The sequence below is a fragment of the Cetorhinus maximus genome, chromosome 20 (assembly GCF_964194155.1).
Source record: "Cetorhinus maximus chromosome 20, sCetMax3.hap1.1, whole genome shotgun sequence".
NCBI lineage: Eukaryota > Metazoa > Chordata > Chondrichthyes > Lamniformes > Cetorhinidae > Cetorhinus > Cetorhinus maximus.
The window spans coordinates 89,806,725-89,825,576 of NC_135898.1; the positions used below are offsets into that span (position 1 = coordinate 89,806,725).

At 44.9% G+C, this 18,852-nt stretch overlaps 1 protein-coding gene across 1 annotated transcript in view; it reads left to right on the forward strand.

The window, feature by feature from the left end:
- The first annotated feature begins 4,321 nt into the window (after positions 1-4,321).
- LOC144694566 (alpha-centractin) overlaps positions 4,322-18,852 on the forward strand; it is a 58,524-nt gene continuing 43,993 nt past the window's right edge. The window contains exon 1 of the mRNA XM_078565135.1: positions 4,322-4,443. Coding sequence (XP_078421261.1) covers positions 4,333-4,443 — 111 coding nt within the window. The 5' untranslated portion in view covers positions 4,322-4,332. The remainder of the gene's footprint in view (positions 4,444-18,852) is intronic.

The window sequence follows — 18,852 nt, forward strand, 5'->3', positions numbered from 1 at the left end:
TACTATTGCCGGAATGTTATCAGGCCCATAGCCTTTGCAGTTTCCAGTACCTTCAGGCGTTTCTTGATATCATGTGGAGTGAATCGAATTGGCTGAAGACTGGCATCTGTGATGCTGGGGACCTCCGGAGGAGTCTGAGATGGCTCATCCACTCAGCACTTCTGGCTGAAGATTGTTGCAAATGCTTCAGCCTTATCTTTTGCACTGATGTGCTGGGCTCCTCCATCATTGAGGATGGGGATATTTGTGGAGCCTCCTCCTCCAGTGAGTTGTTTAATTGTCCACCACCATTCATGACTGGATGTGGCAGGACTGCAGGGCTTAGATCTGATCCGCTGGTTGTGGGATTGCTTAGCTCTGTCTATCACTTGCTGCTAATGCTGCTTGGCACGCAAGTTATCCTGTGTTATAGCTTCACCAGGTTGACACCTCATTTTTAGGTATGCCTGGTGCTGCTCCTGGCATGCCCTCCTGCACTCTTCATTGAACCAGAGTTGATCCCCTGGCTTGATGGTAATGGTAGAGTGGGGGTATACCAGGCCATGAGGTTACAGATTGTGTTTGAGTATAATTCTGCTGCTGCTGATGGCCCATAGCATCTCATGGATGCCCAGTCTTGAGCTGCTAGATCTGTTCGAAATCTATCCCATTTAGCACAGAGGTAGTGCCACACAACACGATGGAGGGTATCCTCAAAGTGAATATGGGACTTTGTCTCCACAAGGACTGTGCGGTGGTCACCCCTACTGATACTGTCATGGACAGATGCATCTGCAGCAGGCAGGTTAGTCAGGATGAGGTCAAGTATTGTTGGTTACCTCACCACCTGCCGCAGAACCAGTCTAGCAGCTATGTCATGCATGATTCGGCCAGCTCGGTTGATAATGGTGCTACCAAGCCACTCTTGGTGATGGCACAGTGGAGGAAGCACTGATTTATCAGCTGAGGGAGGGCGGTAAATGGTAATCAGCAGGAGGTTTCCTTGCCCATGTTTGGGTTGATGTCATGGGACTTCACAGGGTCCAGAGTCGATGTTGAGGACTCCCAGGGCAACTCCCTCCTGACTGTATCCCACTGTGCCACCACCTCTGCTGGGTCTGTCCTGCCAGTGGGTTTCATTCCTTTTTTGTGACTCTAGTGGTTTGCTAGGCCAGTTAAGAGTCAACTGTGTGTGTCTGGAGTCACATGTAAGCCAGACAACAGATTTCTTTCCCTAAAGGGACATTCAATTTTATGACAATGGTTTCATGGTCTTCATTAGACTTTTTCAGATTTTATTGAATTTGAACTCCACCATCTGCCATGGCGGGGTTCAAACCCGGGTCCCCAGAGCATTACCTGGGTCTCTGGATTATTAGTCCAGCAACAATACCACTACGCCATCACATTGAATGTTTGATGTTTGAAATAAAAACATAAAACACTAAAAATATATGAAGGGTCAAAATTAACCTGAAAGACACATTCAGATTGGTATTTTGGGTGTAATTTTCAGATTTTGGTCTTAACTGCTCTGTTTTTCCAGTTTTTATTTTGTCTTTTCAGTTTTTTTTTACTTTTTATTTTTGATTGTTCCTGTATACTTTAAAATGTGCCTTTTTCTCATCTGCTTCAAAAGTCACTTGTGTGTTTCAACTTGAGTTCCGCAGAGGGTTTAATACATGCTTGCAAACTTTGAATATACTGACAGTTCATTGTTGAGCACCAAAACTCTCAAAACGAAGTCTTTATCCAAATAAGCTCTGTGTAAATTTACAAAGTGCCTAAGAAGGCCAACAGATCCCCTGCTGACTTTTCAAACCAAGCTTGACGTGCTCCTTGAACTCCCCCTCCATATGGTTTCCAGCCACAGATGTAAGACGCCAATTTTCTCCAGATTCAAGGAAGCCCCTTTGCAGCAATGCCAAAGATCCACTATTGCTGCACCCTAAATGTACTAATTTGTTCAGATTAAAACCTTATTCATGTGGCAGCTTTTGCTACATTACAATTTTCTTGATTAATTGCCTTGAACTGAAATTTTGTAAATTGGGCAAAGGTTTTCAATAAGAAGTTTTATAGAATTATTCAGTCATTATAACACAAAAAGAGGCCATTTAGCCCATTGAGTCCATGTCAGCTCTCTGTTGTGTAATCCAGTCAGTCCCATTTCCACCTGCTCTATCCCTGTAGCTTTACAGATTTATTTCCCTCGAGTTACCGTCCAATTTCCTTTCGAAATCACTGATTGTCTCCAATTTAAATATATGTACTAAAATAAACACAACTTCAGGTATACACATTATATTGAAAAGCTTATGTTTGCACACAGGTTATGTTGTCACAATTTTTGATCACACTTTAATTTAACATTAAAACTGCCTAAGTAAACATTTAGATTGGAAATCTGGCATGTAAACAGTTGACATGTAGTTGCAAGCTCTGAAAAATAAGTGACACTAGGGAGTGAGTTTCTTAAGTCCACTCAACTTTATTGTTTTATGTTCCAGATAAAAGTTATTTATTTTTGTTAACAGCAACACCAAAGGCAATTTTCTAGTTTTTTAAAAACTAATTTGCAAATACGTCACTCTTGCTGATCACAACAGCTATTCTTTGCATTTCCCACAGATTAAACAGCTCAAATTTTACCCAATTGCTTGATGTCAACAGCTTTGGATGAGTGAGTAAAAACTGTCAAGATTGGGAACTATAGGGAGTGAGATTTATGAGTGTAGGTAATGTGACAAAGTGTGATCAGAAGCACCCTTAAGCATATATCACAGAATTAATGCAGCACTGGAGACAGCCATCTGGCCCATTGTGCCTCTGCTGGCTCTTTGACAGATCTATTCAATTAGTCCATCTCCCCTTTCCCCTGTAGTCCTGTATTATTTTTCCATCTTCAAGTTTTGATCCAATTACCTTTTGAATATTGAGCGAGAGACAACAAAACAGATTGCATTCAAATAAAAATGTATAGATTTAGCTAGTGCAGTTTATGGGCACATGGATGTCTGCTAGCATAGATGTACAGAGGAAGCGCAAATAAGATTTACAAGGATGGCACCTGAATTGAAAGTATAACTAATCAGGAAAGATTGAAACTTTTGACATTTTATTAGAAAAGAGGAGCTTGGGATTTTTTTCATTAGAAAAGAGAGGACATAATTGGGTCTTTAAAATTATGAATGTGTTGGACAGGGTTGATATGGAAAGAATGTTTCGACTTGTGGGAGAATGCCAAACTGGGAGCCATAAATAGAACGTAGTTACTGATAAACCTAGGAGGCGAATCAGGAGAAATTTCTCACTACCACAGGAAGTGGTTCAGGAAAATAGCTTAGATGCATCCAAAAAGAAATGAAATGGGTACTTGAAAGAAAAGGGAATACAAAAATAAGTTTAAAGGCAGAGATTCGGTAGATGAAAGGAGGCAACTCAAGTGGAGTATAAGCACACAAATGGCCTGTCTGTGTGATGTATACACCAGTGCAGTACTAATGGGGCACTGCACTGTTGGAGGTGCTGACTTTTGGAACAGATGTTAAACAGATATCTAGATCTTGGTGTGCAGCGGACAATTTCAAAATTTGCGGACGACACAAAACTTGGAAGGCTAAGAAGAGATTTGATAGAAGTGTTCAAAATCATGAGGGGATCTGGATAGATAGGGAGGAACTGTTCCTGCTCATAAACAGATTGAGAACTAGAGGGCGCAGTTTTGAAGTGTTTTGCAAAAGAAACAAATACGAGGTGAGAAAAAACTTTTTCACACAGCGAGTAGTTAGGGTTTGGAATGCACGACCTGGAAGTGTGGTGCTGGCAGGTTCGACTGAGGCATTCAAGGTGGCACTGGGTGATTATTTAAATAGAAACAACCTGCAGTGTTATGGGGGAAAAGTCAGGAGATTGGTACTAAGTTAAAATGCTCAGAGAGCTGGTGCAGACACAATGGGCCGAATGGCCTCTTTCTTCTTGGTAACAATTCTGTGATTCAGAGGCCTTGTCTGCCTCTCAGCTGGCCTTAAAAGACCTCATGGCGCTATTTCAAAGAACTTGGGAGTCTTGGCCAATATTTAGCCAGGATCAATCAAGATCATAAAAACATTATCTGGCCATTATCACACTGTTGATCCTGAGAGCTTGCTGCGGCTGCCACGTTTCCTACATTGCAACAACTTCACAAAGCACTTGACTGGCTTCCAACGGTCGTGAGAAGCGCTATATAAATGCAAGCCTGACATTTTTAAAACGTATATTGCACGTAATCAAATATTCCACTCAATGCAAAAAAAGGGAGGCTCCCCTCAAAAGCTGCCTGTGACAGGCAGGGGGGATGCTGATGATGTAATGGTCCAGGGCGGCGCATGCGCGGTTGCCGGCAGCGTTGGGCAAGGTTGCCGAGAGTCTGGGATGGAGTCGTACGATGTGATCGCCAACCAGCCGGTGGTTATCGACAACGTGAGTAACCGGCCGGCTCTTCACTCTTTGATATAACCGCTTTACATGAGAGAGGGAAGGGTTTAAAAAAAAATCAAAGTGCGGTGTGTGAGACATTTATTCAGTCAGGGGATAAAATAACGCTTCGAATTGCCGGTCGCTGCCATGGCAGCAGCCGCGCCCCAACTGCCATTCATTGAAGGGAATTAAAACTCGCCGTTTAAAATCGCGCGCCCGCTCCTCATTTTGAGACCGGCGGCTTTCGCGGAATGTTAACTTCGCACCGATGGTGGGCCCGGTTTACCGCGCCTCACTGAAACGGACTTGCCACCTCCCTGTCCGCTTGCGGGAGGGAAGAATGGAAGCCTGAGGCCTACTGCTCTGGCCTGGCTTTTATATATGGCTGAGCGGCTCGCCGTCGCCCCCGGGCCGGCGTTGATTGGCTGATTGTCGGCAGTGACGTCACCGCCCCCGGCTGGATTGGCCCAGACCGCTGTCATTCACGGCGTGAGCGGATTGCTTCCGGTTTGACAGACTGCTTGGAAGCTTGTCAGAATGGGAGGATGATCAGTAAAAACAACATTCACTCAAAATGCTCCTTTTGACATTGAAGCACAGAAGATCTTATAGAGAAAGATGAACTTTGCGTAGCGCCTGTCACGACCGTAGGACGCCCCAGACCGCTTTACAGCCAATGAAGTACTTTTTGAAGCTCAGTCCCTGTTGTAGGAAATGTGACAGCAAATTTAGGCGCAGCAAGCTCCCACAAACAGCAATGTGTTAATAACCAGGGCATTGATAGCATAGTGGCATCTACTGAAGTGGTATTTACTGAACTAGTAATCCAGAGGATAAAAACAGAAAATGCTGTAAAAACTCAGCAGGTCTGGCAGAGGATTCAAAATATTAATTCTGTTTCACTCTCCACAGATGCTGCCAGACCTGCTGAGTTTTTCCAGCATTTTCTGTTTTTATTTCAGATTTCCAGTATCCACAGTATTTTGCTTTTATTTTAGTAATCCAGAGGCCCAGGCGAATAGGGAGATGCGTTTTAATCCCATGGTGGTTGCTTTGGAATTTAAATTCAATTAATTAATAAATCTGGAATAATAAGCATGTCTCAGTAATGATGATCATGACACCTCTGGTTTGTTGTAAAAACCCATCTGGTTCACTAATGTCCTGCAGGAAGGAAATTGGCCATCCTTACGTGTCTTGGGGCTCATATGTGACTCCAGATCCACAGCAAATTGGATGACTCTTAACTGCCCTCTGAAATGGCTTACTAAGCTAGTTGTATCGGTTGTATCAAACAGCTACAGAAAAGTCAAATAGCAGACAGGCCACTCGGCCACCAAAGGCAAGCAACAGCCTAAAGTAGCCATACTCACTGAATCATACCTTACAACCATCACCATCTGACAGGACAGACCCACCAGCGGTACAGTGATCTACAGTCTGAAGGGAGTAGACTACTTTGACTAAATCCCATGCAGTCTCATAGTATCAGGCCAAACCGGAACAAGGAACCCTCCTGCTGGTTACCACCTACTGCCCCCTTCCTCAGTGGATGAACCTGTTCACCATGAACTTGGAAGAATGTACTCTGCATAAGGGACTTCAATGTCTATCAATGAATGACTTGGTAGCTCCATTACTGACTGAGGTGGCCATGTCCTGAAGGACATAGCTGCCAGACTGAGCCAGCAGCAGGTGGTGAGAGAACCAACAAGAGAAAAAAGCCTACTTGACCTTGTCCTCACTAGTCTACATGCTGTAGATGCATCTGTCCCTGACAGTATTGTGACCACTGCACAGTCCCTGTAGAGATTTCACACTGAGGAAATGCTCCATCATGTTATGTGACACTACCACCGTGCTAAATGGGATGGATTCAGAACTGATCCAGCAGCTCGAAACTGGGCATCCATCATCCAATGTGGCATCCATCACCCAATGCTGCATCCATTGGTAGCAACAAAATTGTATTCAACCAGAACCCATAACCTCATGGCCCAGCATGTCCTCACTCTACTATTACCATCGAGCCAGGGGACCAACTCTGGTTCAGTGAGGAATGTAGGACAGCATGCCAGGAGCATATGCTAATGCCATTGAATGTCAAGCAAAGGTGCTTAGACTCTGTCTGTTTGGAGATGATCATTCCCTGGCCTTTGTGTGAGGTGAATATTAATTGCCCTTTATCAGCCAAGCCTTATATCCATTCTCAAAATGTTCATATACTAAAAATGAATTTTAGGTTTTTTTAATCAAGTTGAGACTGTCAACTGTATCAATATTTGTGAGCATCTTTCAGTCCTGCTATATGTTGGTGGAAAACGCATTAAGCAGCAGTGTGGTTTTTATTTAGTCTCACAGTAACTTTGCGGATTCTCAGTATGAAATTGACAGTTTGTTTAATATTTGAGGTTGTTTTCTGCTGTGTACTCGCAATCAGTAGGAATTTATTTGATACTGACCAAATCCTTCAGATGGGACCATTACAAACTGCAGAGGGAAGAGATTTTCATGCTATGAAGGCAAAACAAAAATGTGTGAAAATCACTGTACTACTTAGTTTCTTTTGAGTGTTGTTATGAGGCCGGCAGAGACCCATAACTTTTAATTCCAGTGACTGAGATGATCACAAAACAAGATCTCAAGTTTAAGACTTTTACTGTAACAAACAAACTAAAAACAACATTGACAAGCCACTATTTAGCAGACAACTTGTATTTTAAATTAGAGAAAAGCTCCCCCATGTGACTTTTAACATGACCGACAATCCCACACCAGGCTTATACTTTACTATCCTTTAAGTGGACACTGTATTCTCCCAGAACCAGTCAAAAGCTATTCTCTGCTCCCAATGGCCTGCTTCCTTTTGCCCTTCCCAGCCAGGTAACTTCTTATCGCAGGACAGACTTTCACAGTGAGGGTTACCCTGGAGTTACTTCTCTCTAGACAAATCTTCCAGCCTCGTTTAAATCCTCATGAATCGGTCTCTTCAATCTGAGCATGAGTTCCCACCAACCTTCAGCATGGTGAATAATAGAGTCAGCATTTTCTCAGATTCAGGTGCAGGACTGGCTGCCCCTATCTCTTTGCTCTCCCTTTCCCTCATATTTTTGCACACTGACTTGTTTCTGTCAGATTCAAGGGTACCTTAGATAACCCTGAAAGCCGATATTACAATTACTTGGTATGGACTGTTCCCTCTCAAAGCTTATCTCCATGGTAGTGTGAATCACATGGGCCTTGTATCCAGGTAGAAATGCTAATTAGCTATTCTCTAGACCCCCAACTCCGTTCTATCATGGAATTAAATATATGGTTTAAAGTACAGCCATTTATAAAACCTGACATTCTTAATATAACCCTGCAAGACCTGAAGACTAACAGTCTACCCACAGCTAGCGCAGATGTTTTTTGCCATTGTCTAGAGATGTGAACATACTCCACATTTTTCCCAGTAAAATAACCTGGTTCCCCCACCCCTTTACCTTTAACAACCAAGCCATCAAGCTTGTTATCAGGCAGGATTCAGAGCAGGACACTTGATCCCCTTCATTCCTCTATTTCACCTTAAATTAAAGAGACAGTCCTGAACATAGCAACCTTATAAACTTGGTATTTGTAACAACGTAGACATAAGAAATATGAGCAGGAGTAAGTCAACCAGCCCCTTGAGCCTTCTCTGCCATTCAGTAAGATCATGACTGGCCTTCGACCTCAACTCCATTTACCGCCCAACCCCCATATCTCTAGATTCCACAAGAATTCAAAAATCTATCAATCAGCCTTGAATATACTTAACGACTGAGTATCCAAAGCTTTCCAAATGTAGAGAATTCTAAAGATTCACAATCCTTTCAGTAAAGGAATTTCTCTTCATCTCAGTCCTAAATGGCCCCTGACCCCTTACCCTGAAATTATGCCCCCTAGTTCTAGACTCATCAGCAAGGGAAATAGCCTCTCAGCATCTACCCTGTCAAGCCCTGTCAGAATCTTGTTTTAATGAGAGCACCTCTCATTCTTATAAATTATATAGGTTATGAAGAAAGATTATAAATACAGGGGAAGAAATTGGTGTGGCAGTGCTAGACATACTGTGTTGATTCCTCAGGAGCAGGTATGCTGTGGGCTGCTACCCTCATGGCTCATGCAATGTTTTGCAATTATATCAATGAAGAATGCTGTGGGTAAGAGCAAGCACGACTGCCTGTCTCTGGGGAATAAGTCTGTGTAGTGACACTAGCTACATAAATGATTTTCTCCCCATAGCATGAGAGTAGATGGCTTGTGTGTCAACACAAGCTCAAAGGAATGAATGACCTTCTGCGCTAAGTAGTCACCATTCTGTTTCCCTCATCTGTTTCATTTTTTTATAAAGTCTGTACAACGTGTTCTGATTCATGTAGATCATATAGTAAACTCCTAACATCGAGCCTGCAGTTCAGCTAGAACTACTAAGTCACTATGAAATCGATTATGTCTGTATTTGTACCACCCTTAGGGAACAGGGTTAGGTTCTAGTTTGGGAGGGGCATACAGTACCAATTTTGCACCCCACCTACAGTAAATTGCTGACTTTGGTGATATGTAAAGAATGTTGTTTTGTTTCAGCTAATTGGTTTTTGAAATTGCATAATATACTTTAATTGGTAGCAGAATCATAATATCAGCACTTCTACTGCTGGTAATAGAAACATAGATGGAACAGTTCATTGAAATAATGCCTTGTTTTGTTACCCAGAAATATCAGCATTAATACTCCCAGGTTAGGTTTAGCACTGCCCCAACAATGTAGTTTACCCTAAATTTCAGAAGACCATGTATAAACCAGCATCAGCTTTCCCCCCCATCTTCTTGCATCTATAGTTTCTCTGAATGGGATTGATCATTTATGGTCAGCTAAGTACTGTGGGTGCCAACCTGCTAAGAACTGGAGTGAGGCTCAGATACATTTGCAAAGAACCCTTATGGCCTGTGAGCTGACCAACAGTCACTTTCCTCTAAATTCATTGACACTAGATAATGAAAACATAACTCTAGAGATAGTCCCAGGGTTTATTATTTCTTTCACAAAATTATGAAGATTCACAAAAATCCTTGTTGCCGCCTCTACCAAAAAATGTTAAGATCAAAGCAATCATATAGAAAATTGGAATGTGCATGATAACAAGGCTCTTTTTGATGGTGGAGTTCAAATGTCATCTTCAAGTTGTCTCAAACACACCAAATGAATTTGTTTTGAAGTGGAGTCACCAGTATTATGTATCAAAATGTAGCAGCCAATTTGTGATCAGCAAAGCCTCACAAACAGCAAATGAGGTGATTTTGTTTTTGATGATTGTAGATGGAGAATTGCTGGCTAACACCAGGGGATCGCCTTGTTCCTCTTTGAGCAGTAATATGGAAACTTATGTGTACATCTGAATAGTAGAAAGGGCCTCAGTTTAATGTCTCACCCAAGAGACAATACCTCCAATTATGCTGTACTGTGCTGAAGTGCAGCCTAGATTATATGCTTAAATTCTGGAGTGGACAGATGGGAACGCTTCAACCCATGATCTTCTGACTCGCACCAAAGCTGCCAATCTTGGCTTGGTGGCAGTATTCTTACTTCTGAGTCAGAAGGTTGTGGTTTCAAGCTCCACATCAGGACCTAAACACATAATCCAGGATGACAATTCACTGCAGTACTGAGGGAGTGTTGCAGTACAGGAGATGCTGTCTCTCAGATGAACCTAGGCCCATCGGCCTTCTTAGGTAGATGAAAAGAATCCCATTGTACTATTTGAAGAACAAGGAAGTTTTCTGTGTCTTGGCCAACATTTATCACACAACCAACATCATTAAAACAGATTATCTGGTCATTACACTCATTAGTCTCATGGTATTTACATGATTTGACTGGTACGTTTCCCTACAGTACAATAGTGACTACACTACAAAACTACTTTATTGGTTGTGAACCGGCATCATGAAAAGTGCTACTTAAACCTCTTCCTTCTGCAGGGCTGCATTCAATGGGTAAATATACAGCCTGCTGTGATATTGAGCCACTCTTGGGAAAATACCAGTTTTGATCCCTAGGGGTTGATCGTTAGGTCCTGTTGGGGGCAAGCCTGAAGGCGGGTGGCATGAAAACTCACTGCCCCAGCTGGTGTGCTCATTGGCCTGCATGCAAGTTTGCTGACTCCATGCCACCCCCAGGCCATTTTCCAGGGGGCGGGATGGGAGGGCGCTGGGCTACCTACCTGCAAGTAATTGGTATCCAATTGAGGGCTCTGCAAGGCCTACTAAGGTCTATTGTCTGAGACTGACTGGGATTTTCCAGGTAGCCTTCATGCCACCTGAGGTGTTGGGGATAGGCTGGCTGCCTGGAAGTCTCCCTCTGGCAGACCAGTGGGGGCTAACACTCTAGGCAGGCGTTGTGGCCCTCCCTGCCTGCCTGGCTTCAGTTGCAGCTGCAGATCGCACTGTGGAGGGGTTTCCTTCACAATAGTGGCCTGCTGCTAACTATTTTTTATTTAAAAGTTTAAAAGGTTGGAGAGAGGGCGCCTCCATCTTGAAGCTCCACCTCTTGAAGCTCCACCTCTCTAACCTGAAAAGGCCACCTGCTGCTTTTTCAGTGCTGAGGGACCCCAAATGGTCTCCAACTTTGAGAGCCCTCCCTTTGTCCTTAATTGGACAGCAAGCCCATCATCTGGTCACCAGTTGGCCAATTTGGGGTAAACCACTGCTGGGGTGCTGGTGGTGGAGTGGTAATGTCACTGGACTAGTAATCTAGAGGCCCAGGCTGATGCTGTGGGGGATACAGGTTCAAATCCCTAAACTCTATTTAAAAAATCTGGAATTAAAAAACTAGTCTCAGCAAAGGTGACTATGAATTCATTGCCGTGGTATACAGTCAGGAGGAAGTTGCCCTGGGAGTCCTCAACATTGACTCCAGACCCCATGAAGTCCCATAGCATCAGGTCAAACATGGGCAAGGTAACCTCCTGCTGATTGCCACATACCCCCCTCCCTCAGCTCACAAATCAGTGCTCTTCCATGTTGAACACCACTTGGAGGAAGCACTGAGGGTGGCAAGGGCATAGAATGTGCTCTGGGTGGGGCACATCAATGTCCATCATGAAGAGCGGCTTGGTAGCACCACTACTGACCGAACTGGCCGAGTCCTAAAGGACATACCTGCTAGACTGGGTTTGCAGAAGGTGGTGAGGGAACCAACAAGAGGGAAAAACATACTTGATCTCATCCTCACCAACTTGCCTGCTGCAGATGCATCTATCTGTGAGAGTATCAGTAGGAGTGACCACCGCACAGTCGTTGTGGAGACAAAGTCCCACCTTCATGTTGAAGATACCCTCCATCGTGTTGTGTGGCACTACCACCGTGCTAAATGGGATAGATTTCGAACAGATCTAGCAACTCAAGACTGGGCATCCATGAGGCACTGTGGGCCATCAGCAGCTGCAGAATTGTACTCGAACACAATCTGTAACCTCATGGCCCGGCATATCCCTCACTCTACCATTACCATCAAGCCAGTGGATCAACCCTGGTTTAATGAAGAGTGCAGGAGGGCATGCCAGGAGCAGCACCAGGCATACCTGAACAAAATGAGGTGTCAACCTGGTGAAGCTATAACACAGGACTACTTGCATGCCAAACAGCATAAGCAGCAAGTGATAGACAGAGCTAAGCAATCCCACAACCAATGGATGAGATCTAAGCTCTGCAGTCCTGCCACACCCAGTCATGAATGGCAGTGGTCAATTAAACAGCTCACTGGAGGAGGTCGCTCCACAAATATCCCCATCCTCAATGATGGAGGAGCCCAACACATCAGTGCAAAAGATCAGGCTGAAGCATTTGCTACAATCTTCAGCCAGCAGTGCCAAGTGGATGATCCATCTCGACCTCCTCTGGAGGTCCCCAGCATCACAAATGCCAGTCTTCAGCCAATTCGATTCGCTGCACGTGATATCAAGAAATGGCTGCAGGCGCTGGATACTGCAAACGCTATGGGCCCTGGCAATATTCCGGCAATAGTACTGAAGACTTGTGCTCCAGAACTTGCCGCACCCCTAGCCAAGCTGTTCCAGTACAGCTACAACACTGGCATCTACCTGGCTATGTGGAAAATTGCCCAGATATGCCCTGTACAAACAAAGCAGGACAAATCTAACTGGCTATTTACCGCCCCATCAGTCTACTTTCCATTATCTGTAAAGTAATGAAAGGGGTTATCAACAGTGCTACCAAACGACACTTGCTTAGCAATAACTTGCTCACTGATGCCCAGTTGGGTTCCGTCATTTCCATTGAGCTCCTTACCTCATTGCAACATGGACAAAAGAGTTGAACTCCCGAGGTGAGGTGAGAGTGACTGCCCTTGACATCAAGGCAGCATTTGACTGAGTGTGGCATCAAGGAGCCCTAGCAAAACTGGAGTCAATGGGAATCGGGGGAAAACTCTCCGCTGGTTGGAGTCATACACAGCACAAAGGAAGATGGTTGAGTTGTTGGAGGTCAGTTATCTCAGCTCCCGGACATCGCTGCAGGAGTTCCTCAGCGTAGTGTCCTCAGTCCAACCATCTTCAGCTGCTTCATCAATGACCTTCCTCCCATCATATGGTCAGAAGTGGGGATGTTCACAGATGATTGCACAATGTTCAGCACCATTCGCAACTCCTCAGATACTGAAGCAGTCCATGTCCAAATGCAGCGAGACCTGGACAATATCCAGGCTTGGACTGACAAGTGGCAAGTATAATTCGCGCCACACAAGTGTCATCTGCAACAAGAGAGAATCAAACCATTGCCCCTTGACGTTCAATGGCATTACCATCACTGAATCCCACACTATCAACAACCTGGGGGTTACTATTGACCATAAACTGAACTGGACTAGCTATATAAATACTGAGGCTACAAGAGCAGGTCAGAGGCTAGGAATTGTGCAACGAGTAACTCACCTGACTGCCCAAAGCCTGTCCACCATCTACAGGGCATGTCAGGAATGTGATGGAATATTCCTGATTTGCCTGGATAAGTGCAGCTTCCACAACACTCAAGAAGCTTGACATCATCCAGGACAAAGCAGCTCGCTTGATTGGCACCACATCCACAAACATTCACTTGCTCCACCACTGACACACAGTAGCAGCAGTGTGTACCATCTACAAGATGCAGTGCAGGCATTCACCAAGGCTCCTTTGACAACACCTTCCAAACCCACGACCACTACCATCTAGAAGGACAAAGGCAGCAGATGGATGGGAATACCACCACCTGGAAGTTCCCCTCCGAGCCACTCATCATCCTGACTTGGAAATATATCGCCATTCCTTCACTGTTGCTGGGTCAAAATCCTGGAACTCCCTTCCTAACAGTACTGTGGGTGTACCTACTCCACATGGACTGCAGTGGTTCAAGAAGACAGCTCATCACCGCCTTCTCAAGGGCAACTAGGGACGGGCTATAAATGCTGGCCCAGCCAATGAAGCCCACATCCCATGAATGAATTAAAAAAAACTAATGCCCTTTAGGGAAGGAAATTTGTCTGACCTACATGTGACTCCAGATCCATGGCAACGTAGTTGACTCTTAAATGCCCTCTGAAATGCCCTAGTAAGCCACTCAGTTGTATCAAACCGCTGCAAAATCTATAAGGAACGAAACTGGACCATTAGGCATTGACCTAAGCACCGGAAATGACGACGCAAATCTAACCCTGTCGACCCTGAAAGTACTCCTTACTAATATCTGGGGGCTGGTGCCAAAATTGAGAGCTGTCCCACTATTCAAGCAACAGCCTGACATTGTCTGTAAGACATCACCATCATCATCCCTGGGTATGTCTCGTCCCACCGGCAGGACATATCCACCAGAGGTGGCGGCACAGTGGTATACAGTTGGGAGGGATTTGCCCTCAGAGTTGACTTCAGACCTCATGAAGTCTCATGGCATCAGGTCAAACATAGGAAAGGAAACCTCCAGCTGGACACCACTTACCCCCCTGCCCCCCTCTCAGCTGATGAATCAGTACTCCTCATTGTTGAACACCAGTCGGAAGAAGTACTGAAGTTATCAAGGGCACCGAATATACTCGGGGTGGTGGTCTTCAATGTCCATCAACAAAAGTGGTTTGGTAGCACCACCACTACTTACTGAGCTGGCTGAGTCCTAAAAGACATAGCTGCTAGGCTGGGTCTGCAGCACGTGATGAAGGAACCAACAAGAGGGAAAAACCTACTTGACCTTGTTCTCATCAATCTACCTGTCACACATGCATCTGTCCGTGATGGTATTGGTAGGAGTGACCTATGAACAGTCCTTGTGGAGACCAAGTCCTGCCTTCACATTGAGGATACCCTCCATCATGTGGTGTGGTTCTACCACCGTGCTAAATGGGATAGATTTTGAACAGGTCTAGCAACTCAAGACTGGGTTTCCATGAGGTGCTGTGGACCATGAACAGTAGCAGAATTGTATACAATCATAATCTGTAACCTCATGGCCAGGCATATTCCACACACACACACACACACACACACACACACACACACCCCCCCCCCCCCACCAACCCCCTACCATTACCATCAAGCTAGGGGATCAGCCCTGGTTCAATGAAGTGTGCAGGAGGGCATGCCAGGAGCAGCACCAGGCATACCTAAAAATGAGGTGTCAACCTGGAGAAGCTGCAACACAGGACTACTTGCATGCCAAAATGTGGAAGCAGCAAGTGGTAGACTGAGCTAAGTGATCCCGCAACCAATGGAATCACACTTGAGCTCTGCAGTCCTGTCACATCCAGTCATGAATTGGGGTGGACAATTAGACAACTAACAGGAGAAGGAGGCTCCACAAATAACCCCATCCTCAATGATGGGGGTGGCTAGCACTTCAGTTCAAAAGACTAAGCTGAAGTAGTTGCACCATCTTCAGTCTCAAATGCCGGGTGAATGATCCATCTCTCTCTCCTCCTGAGGTGCCTAGCATCACAGATGCCAGTTTTCAGCTAATTTGATTCACTCCATGTGATATACAAGAAATGGCTGAAAGCATTGGATACTGCAAAGGCTATGGGCCCTGACAGCATTCCGGCAATATTCCTGAAGACTTGTGCTCCAGAACTAGCCGAACCCCTAGCCGCATTGTTCCAGTACTGCTATAACACTGGCACCTACCCGGCAATGTTGAAAATTGCCCGGGTGTGTCCTGTCCATAAAAAGCAGGACAAATCCAACCTGGCCAATTGCTGCCCCATCAGTTTATTCTTGATCATCAGCAAAGTGATGGAAGGTGTCGTTGACAGTGCTATAAAGCAGCACTTGCTCAGCAATAACCTACTCACTGATGCTCCGTTTGGATTCCACCAGTGCCACTCAGCCCCTGACCTCATTACAGCCTTGATCTAAACAAAAGAGCGGAGCTCGATAGGTGAGGTGAGAGTGACTACCCTTGACATTTAGGCCATATTTGACCAAATGTGGCATCAAGAAGCCCTAGTAAAACTGAAGCCAATGGGAATCGGGGGGAAAACTCTGCACTGGTTGGAGTCATACCTAGCACAAAGGAAAACAAAAACAGAATTACCTGGAAAAACTCAGCAGGTCTGGCAGCATCGGCGGAGAAGAAAAGAGTCGACGTTTCGAGTCCTCATGACCCTTCAACAGAACTGAGTATAGTTAGGAGAGGGGTGAAATATAAGCTGGTTGAAGGGTCATGAGGACTCGAAACGTCGACTCTTTTCTTCTCCGCCGATGCTGCCAGACCTGCTGAGTTTTTCCAGGTAATTCTGTTTTTGTTTTGGATTTCCAGCATCCGCAGTAGTTTTTTGTTTTTATCTCTAGCACAAAGGAAGTTGGTTGTGGTTGTTGGAGGTCAATCATCTCAGTTCCAGGACACCGTTGCAAGAGTTCCTCAGGATAGTGTCCTACACCATCTTTAGCTGCTTAATCAATGAACTTCCCTCCATCATAAGGTCAGAAGTAGGGATGTTCACTGATGATTGCACAATGTTCAGTACCATTTGCAACTCCTCATATACTGAAGCAGTCTGTTTCCATATGCAACAAGACCTGGACAGTATTCAGGCCAGGGCTGATAAGTGGCAATTAACATTTGTGGAACACAAGTGCCAGGCACTGACTATCTCCAACAAGAGAGAATCTAACCATCTCCCCATGACATTCAATGACATTACGCTGAATCCCCCACCATCAACAATGGTGGTTACCATTGACTTGAATCTGAACTGGACCAGCCATATAAATACTGTGGCAACAAGAGCAGGTTAGAGGCTGGGAATTCTGCGGAGATTAACACACCTCCGGACTCCCAAAGGCTTGTTCTACATCTACAAAGTGCAAGTCAGGATTGTGATAGAATACATCCCACTTGCCTGGATGAGTGCAGTTCCAACAACACTCAAGAAGCTTGACACAAAGCAGTCCACTTGAGTGGCACCCCATCCACTACCTTAAACATTCACTCCCTCCTCCAACACCGATAAACAGTACACACTGCTGCCAGTATCTGCAAGATGCACTGTAGCAATTCACCAAGCCTTTTTTGACAGAATCTTCCAATGTCTTCTACCAACAAGGACAAGGGCAGCAGATGCATGGTGACATCACTACCTGTAAATTCCCCTCCAAGCTGCACATCATCCTGACTTGAAACGGTTCCTTCACTGTTGCTGGGTCAAAATCCTGGATCTCCCTTCCTAATAGCACTGTGGGTATATCTACACTACATGGACTGCAGCGGTTCAAGAAGACGGTTCACCACCTTAAGGGCAATTAGGGATGGTCAATAAATGCTGGCCTAGCCAGCGAAGCCCACATCCTGCGAATGAATGAAAAAAAAAGGTGACCGTTTCCTTCACAGCATGTGTTTCTGATTCCCATTTGATCCTGATGTTAGAGTCTTGAAGTCTGTGGGGAAAATCCTGTCCTAGTTTGTGCTGCATTATCTGATCGGCGCCAGAGAGCAGTCGAGCTGTGAAATTGGCCATAACACGCTGGTGCTGGGAGAGAAAACTGTTATTGCCCTTTATGATTGTTATCTGCTGGTGTTATCAGCATTGTGTAAAGACAAGATCAGCTTGGCTCTGATGTCCTTACTGTCAAATAACATCCCAGCACTCTCTGTGACGGCTTGCTGTGAACAATGGCTGTTTGATTAAAGTAGCTGAGGCCCATGGCATGTTTGGGATATCATGAATCAGCACCTTCAAGAAAGGAAAAGGAGGAGAAAGCTGGGGCAAGAAATAAATGAGAGATTAAAGCCACAGGACTGAAATCCCAAAATGAGAACACAGCTTTAAAATCATTCCTATGTGTTCGTTGTTTTTAAATTAATATTGTCTGTTTTGTTGGGCTAATTTTATTCTGCCCTCTCATTTCTTACTCCTTGTTGCAGTGGTCGATATTGACCAAGATTTTACTGGGCAGCTGAATACAAAGAAATGTTTAAAATAAAATTTTATGTCGAGACTCTTATGTTGTGGCTGTCAAGGCTGTCAATTTTCTTCTTCCTTGTCTATGTCTATTTGTCACATCCTAACAGCAATAATATCCTCCCCAATTTTAATTTTTCCCCAATGACTTTGCATCAAAAAAATTCCCAATTACACTGCCATAAAATTAATTCTGTAAGGTACAATTGCCATCAAGTGCCCACCCAGGCTCGGATTCACAAAACATTGATCATGTTTAAATATTGGCTTTGAAATTACACTGCCATGAAATTAAATCTTTGATTTTGTATCTTCAGGCATGGAGTACAAAATAAGGAGTCAACGTTGAAATAGCACAGGACCTTAGTTTGGTTGTGTGGAATATAGAACCAATGGAAAAGGTGCAACATAGGCTCAGTACAGGTGGAATCTTACTGCTTTGTTTATAAATGCTGGCTGGGATCATTTCCATACCCCGACTCCGGTGGTTTATGAGGTCCTCCCACCTACACGATCTACCCTGAGGTGGCCAATTAACAGGCTGCCTCCAGGAGCCCCAGCCAATGGGAACGCCAGAGGCTATGTGTGGCTGGCAGCACTGGGAGAGGTGGCCACTGCCGCTGTAGATGGGGTACCGGGGGCATGCTTCAAGGTGGAGGTGTTCTCTGAAGAGTTTTAAATGCTTAAAAATAAGCTGTGACCACAGTTGCTAGGCCATCAGTGTGGAAAGGGGAGCTCCCTGGCACCCACGGCTCTGAGTTGGGGGGATTTAAAGGAGACGTCCTTGATTCCCCTGGTCTGCTGCCAGGAAGCCACCTCCAGGCACCTGCTGGGCTTCAGCTTCAGTGGGGTGGGAACCATCCGCACACGGGAAGATCCCCAGGAAATTTTGAAATGTACACGTCAGGTCTTCTACTCGCACGTTCCCACCTCTGAGTGATCTTGGTAGA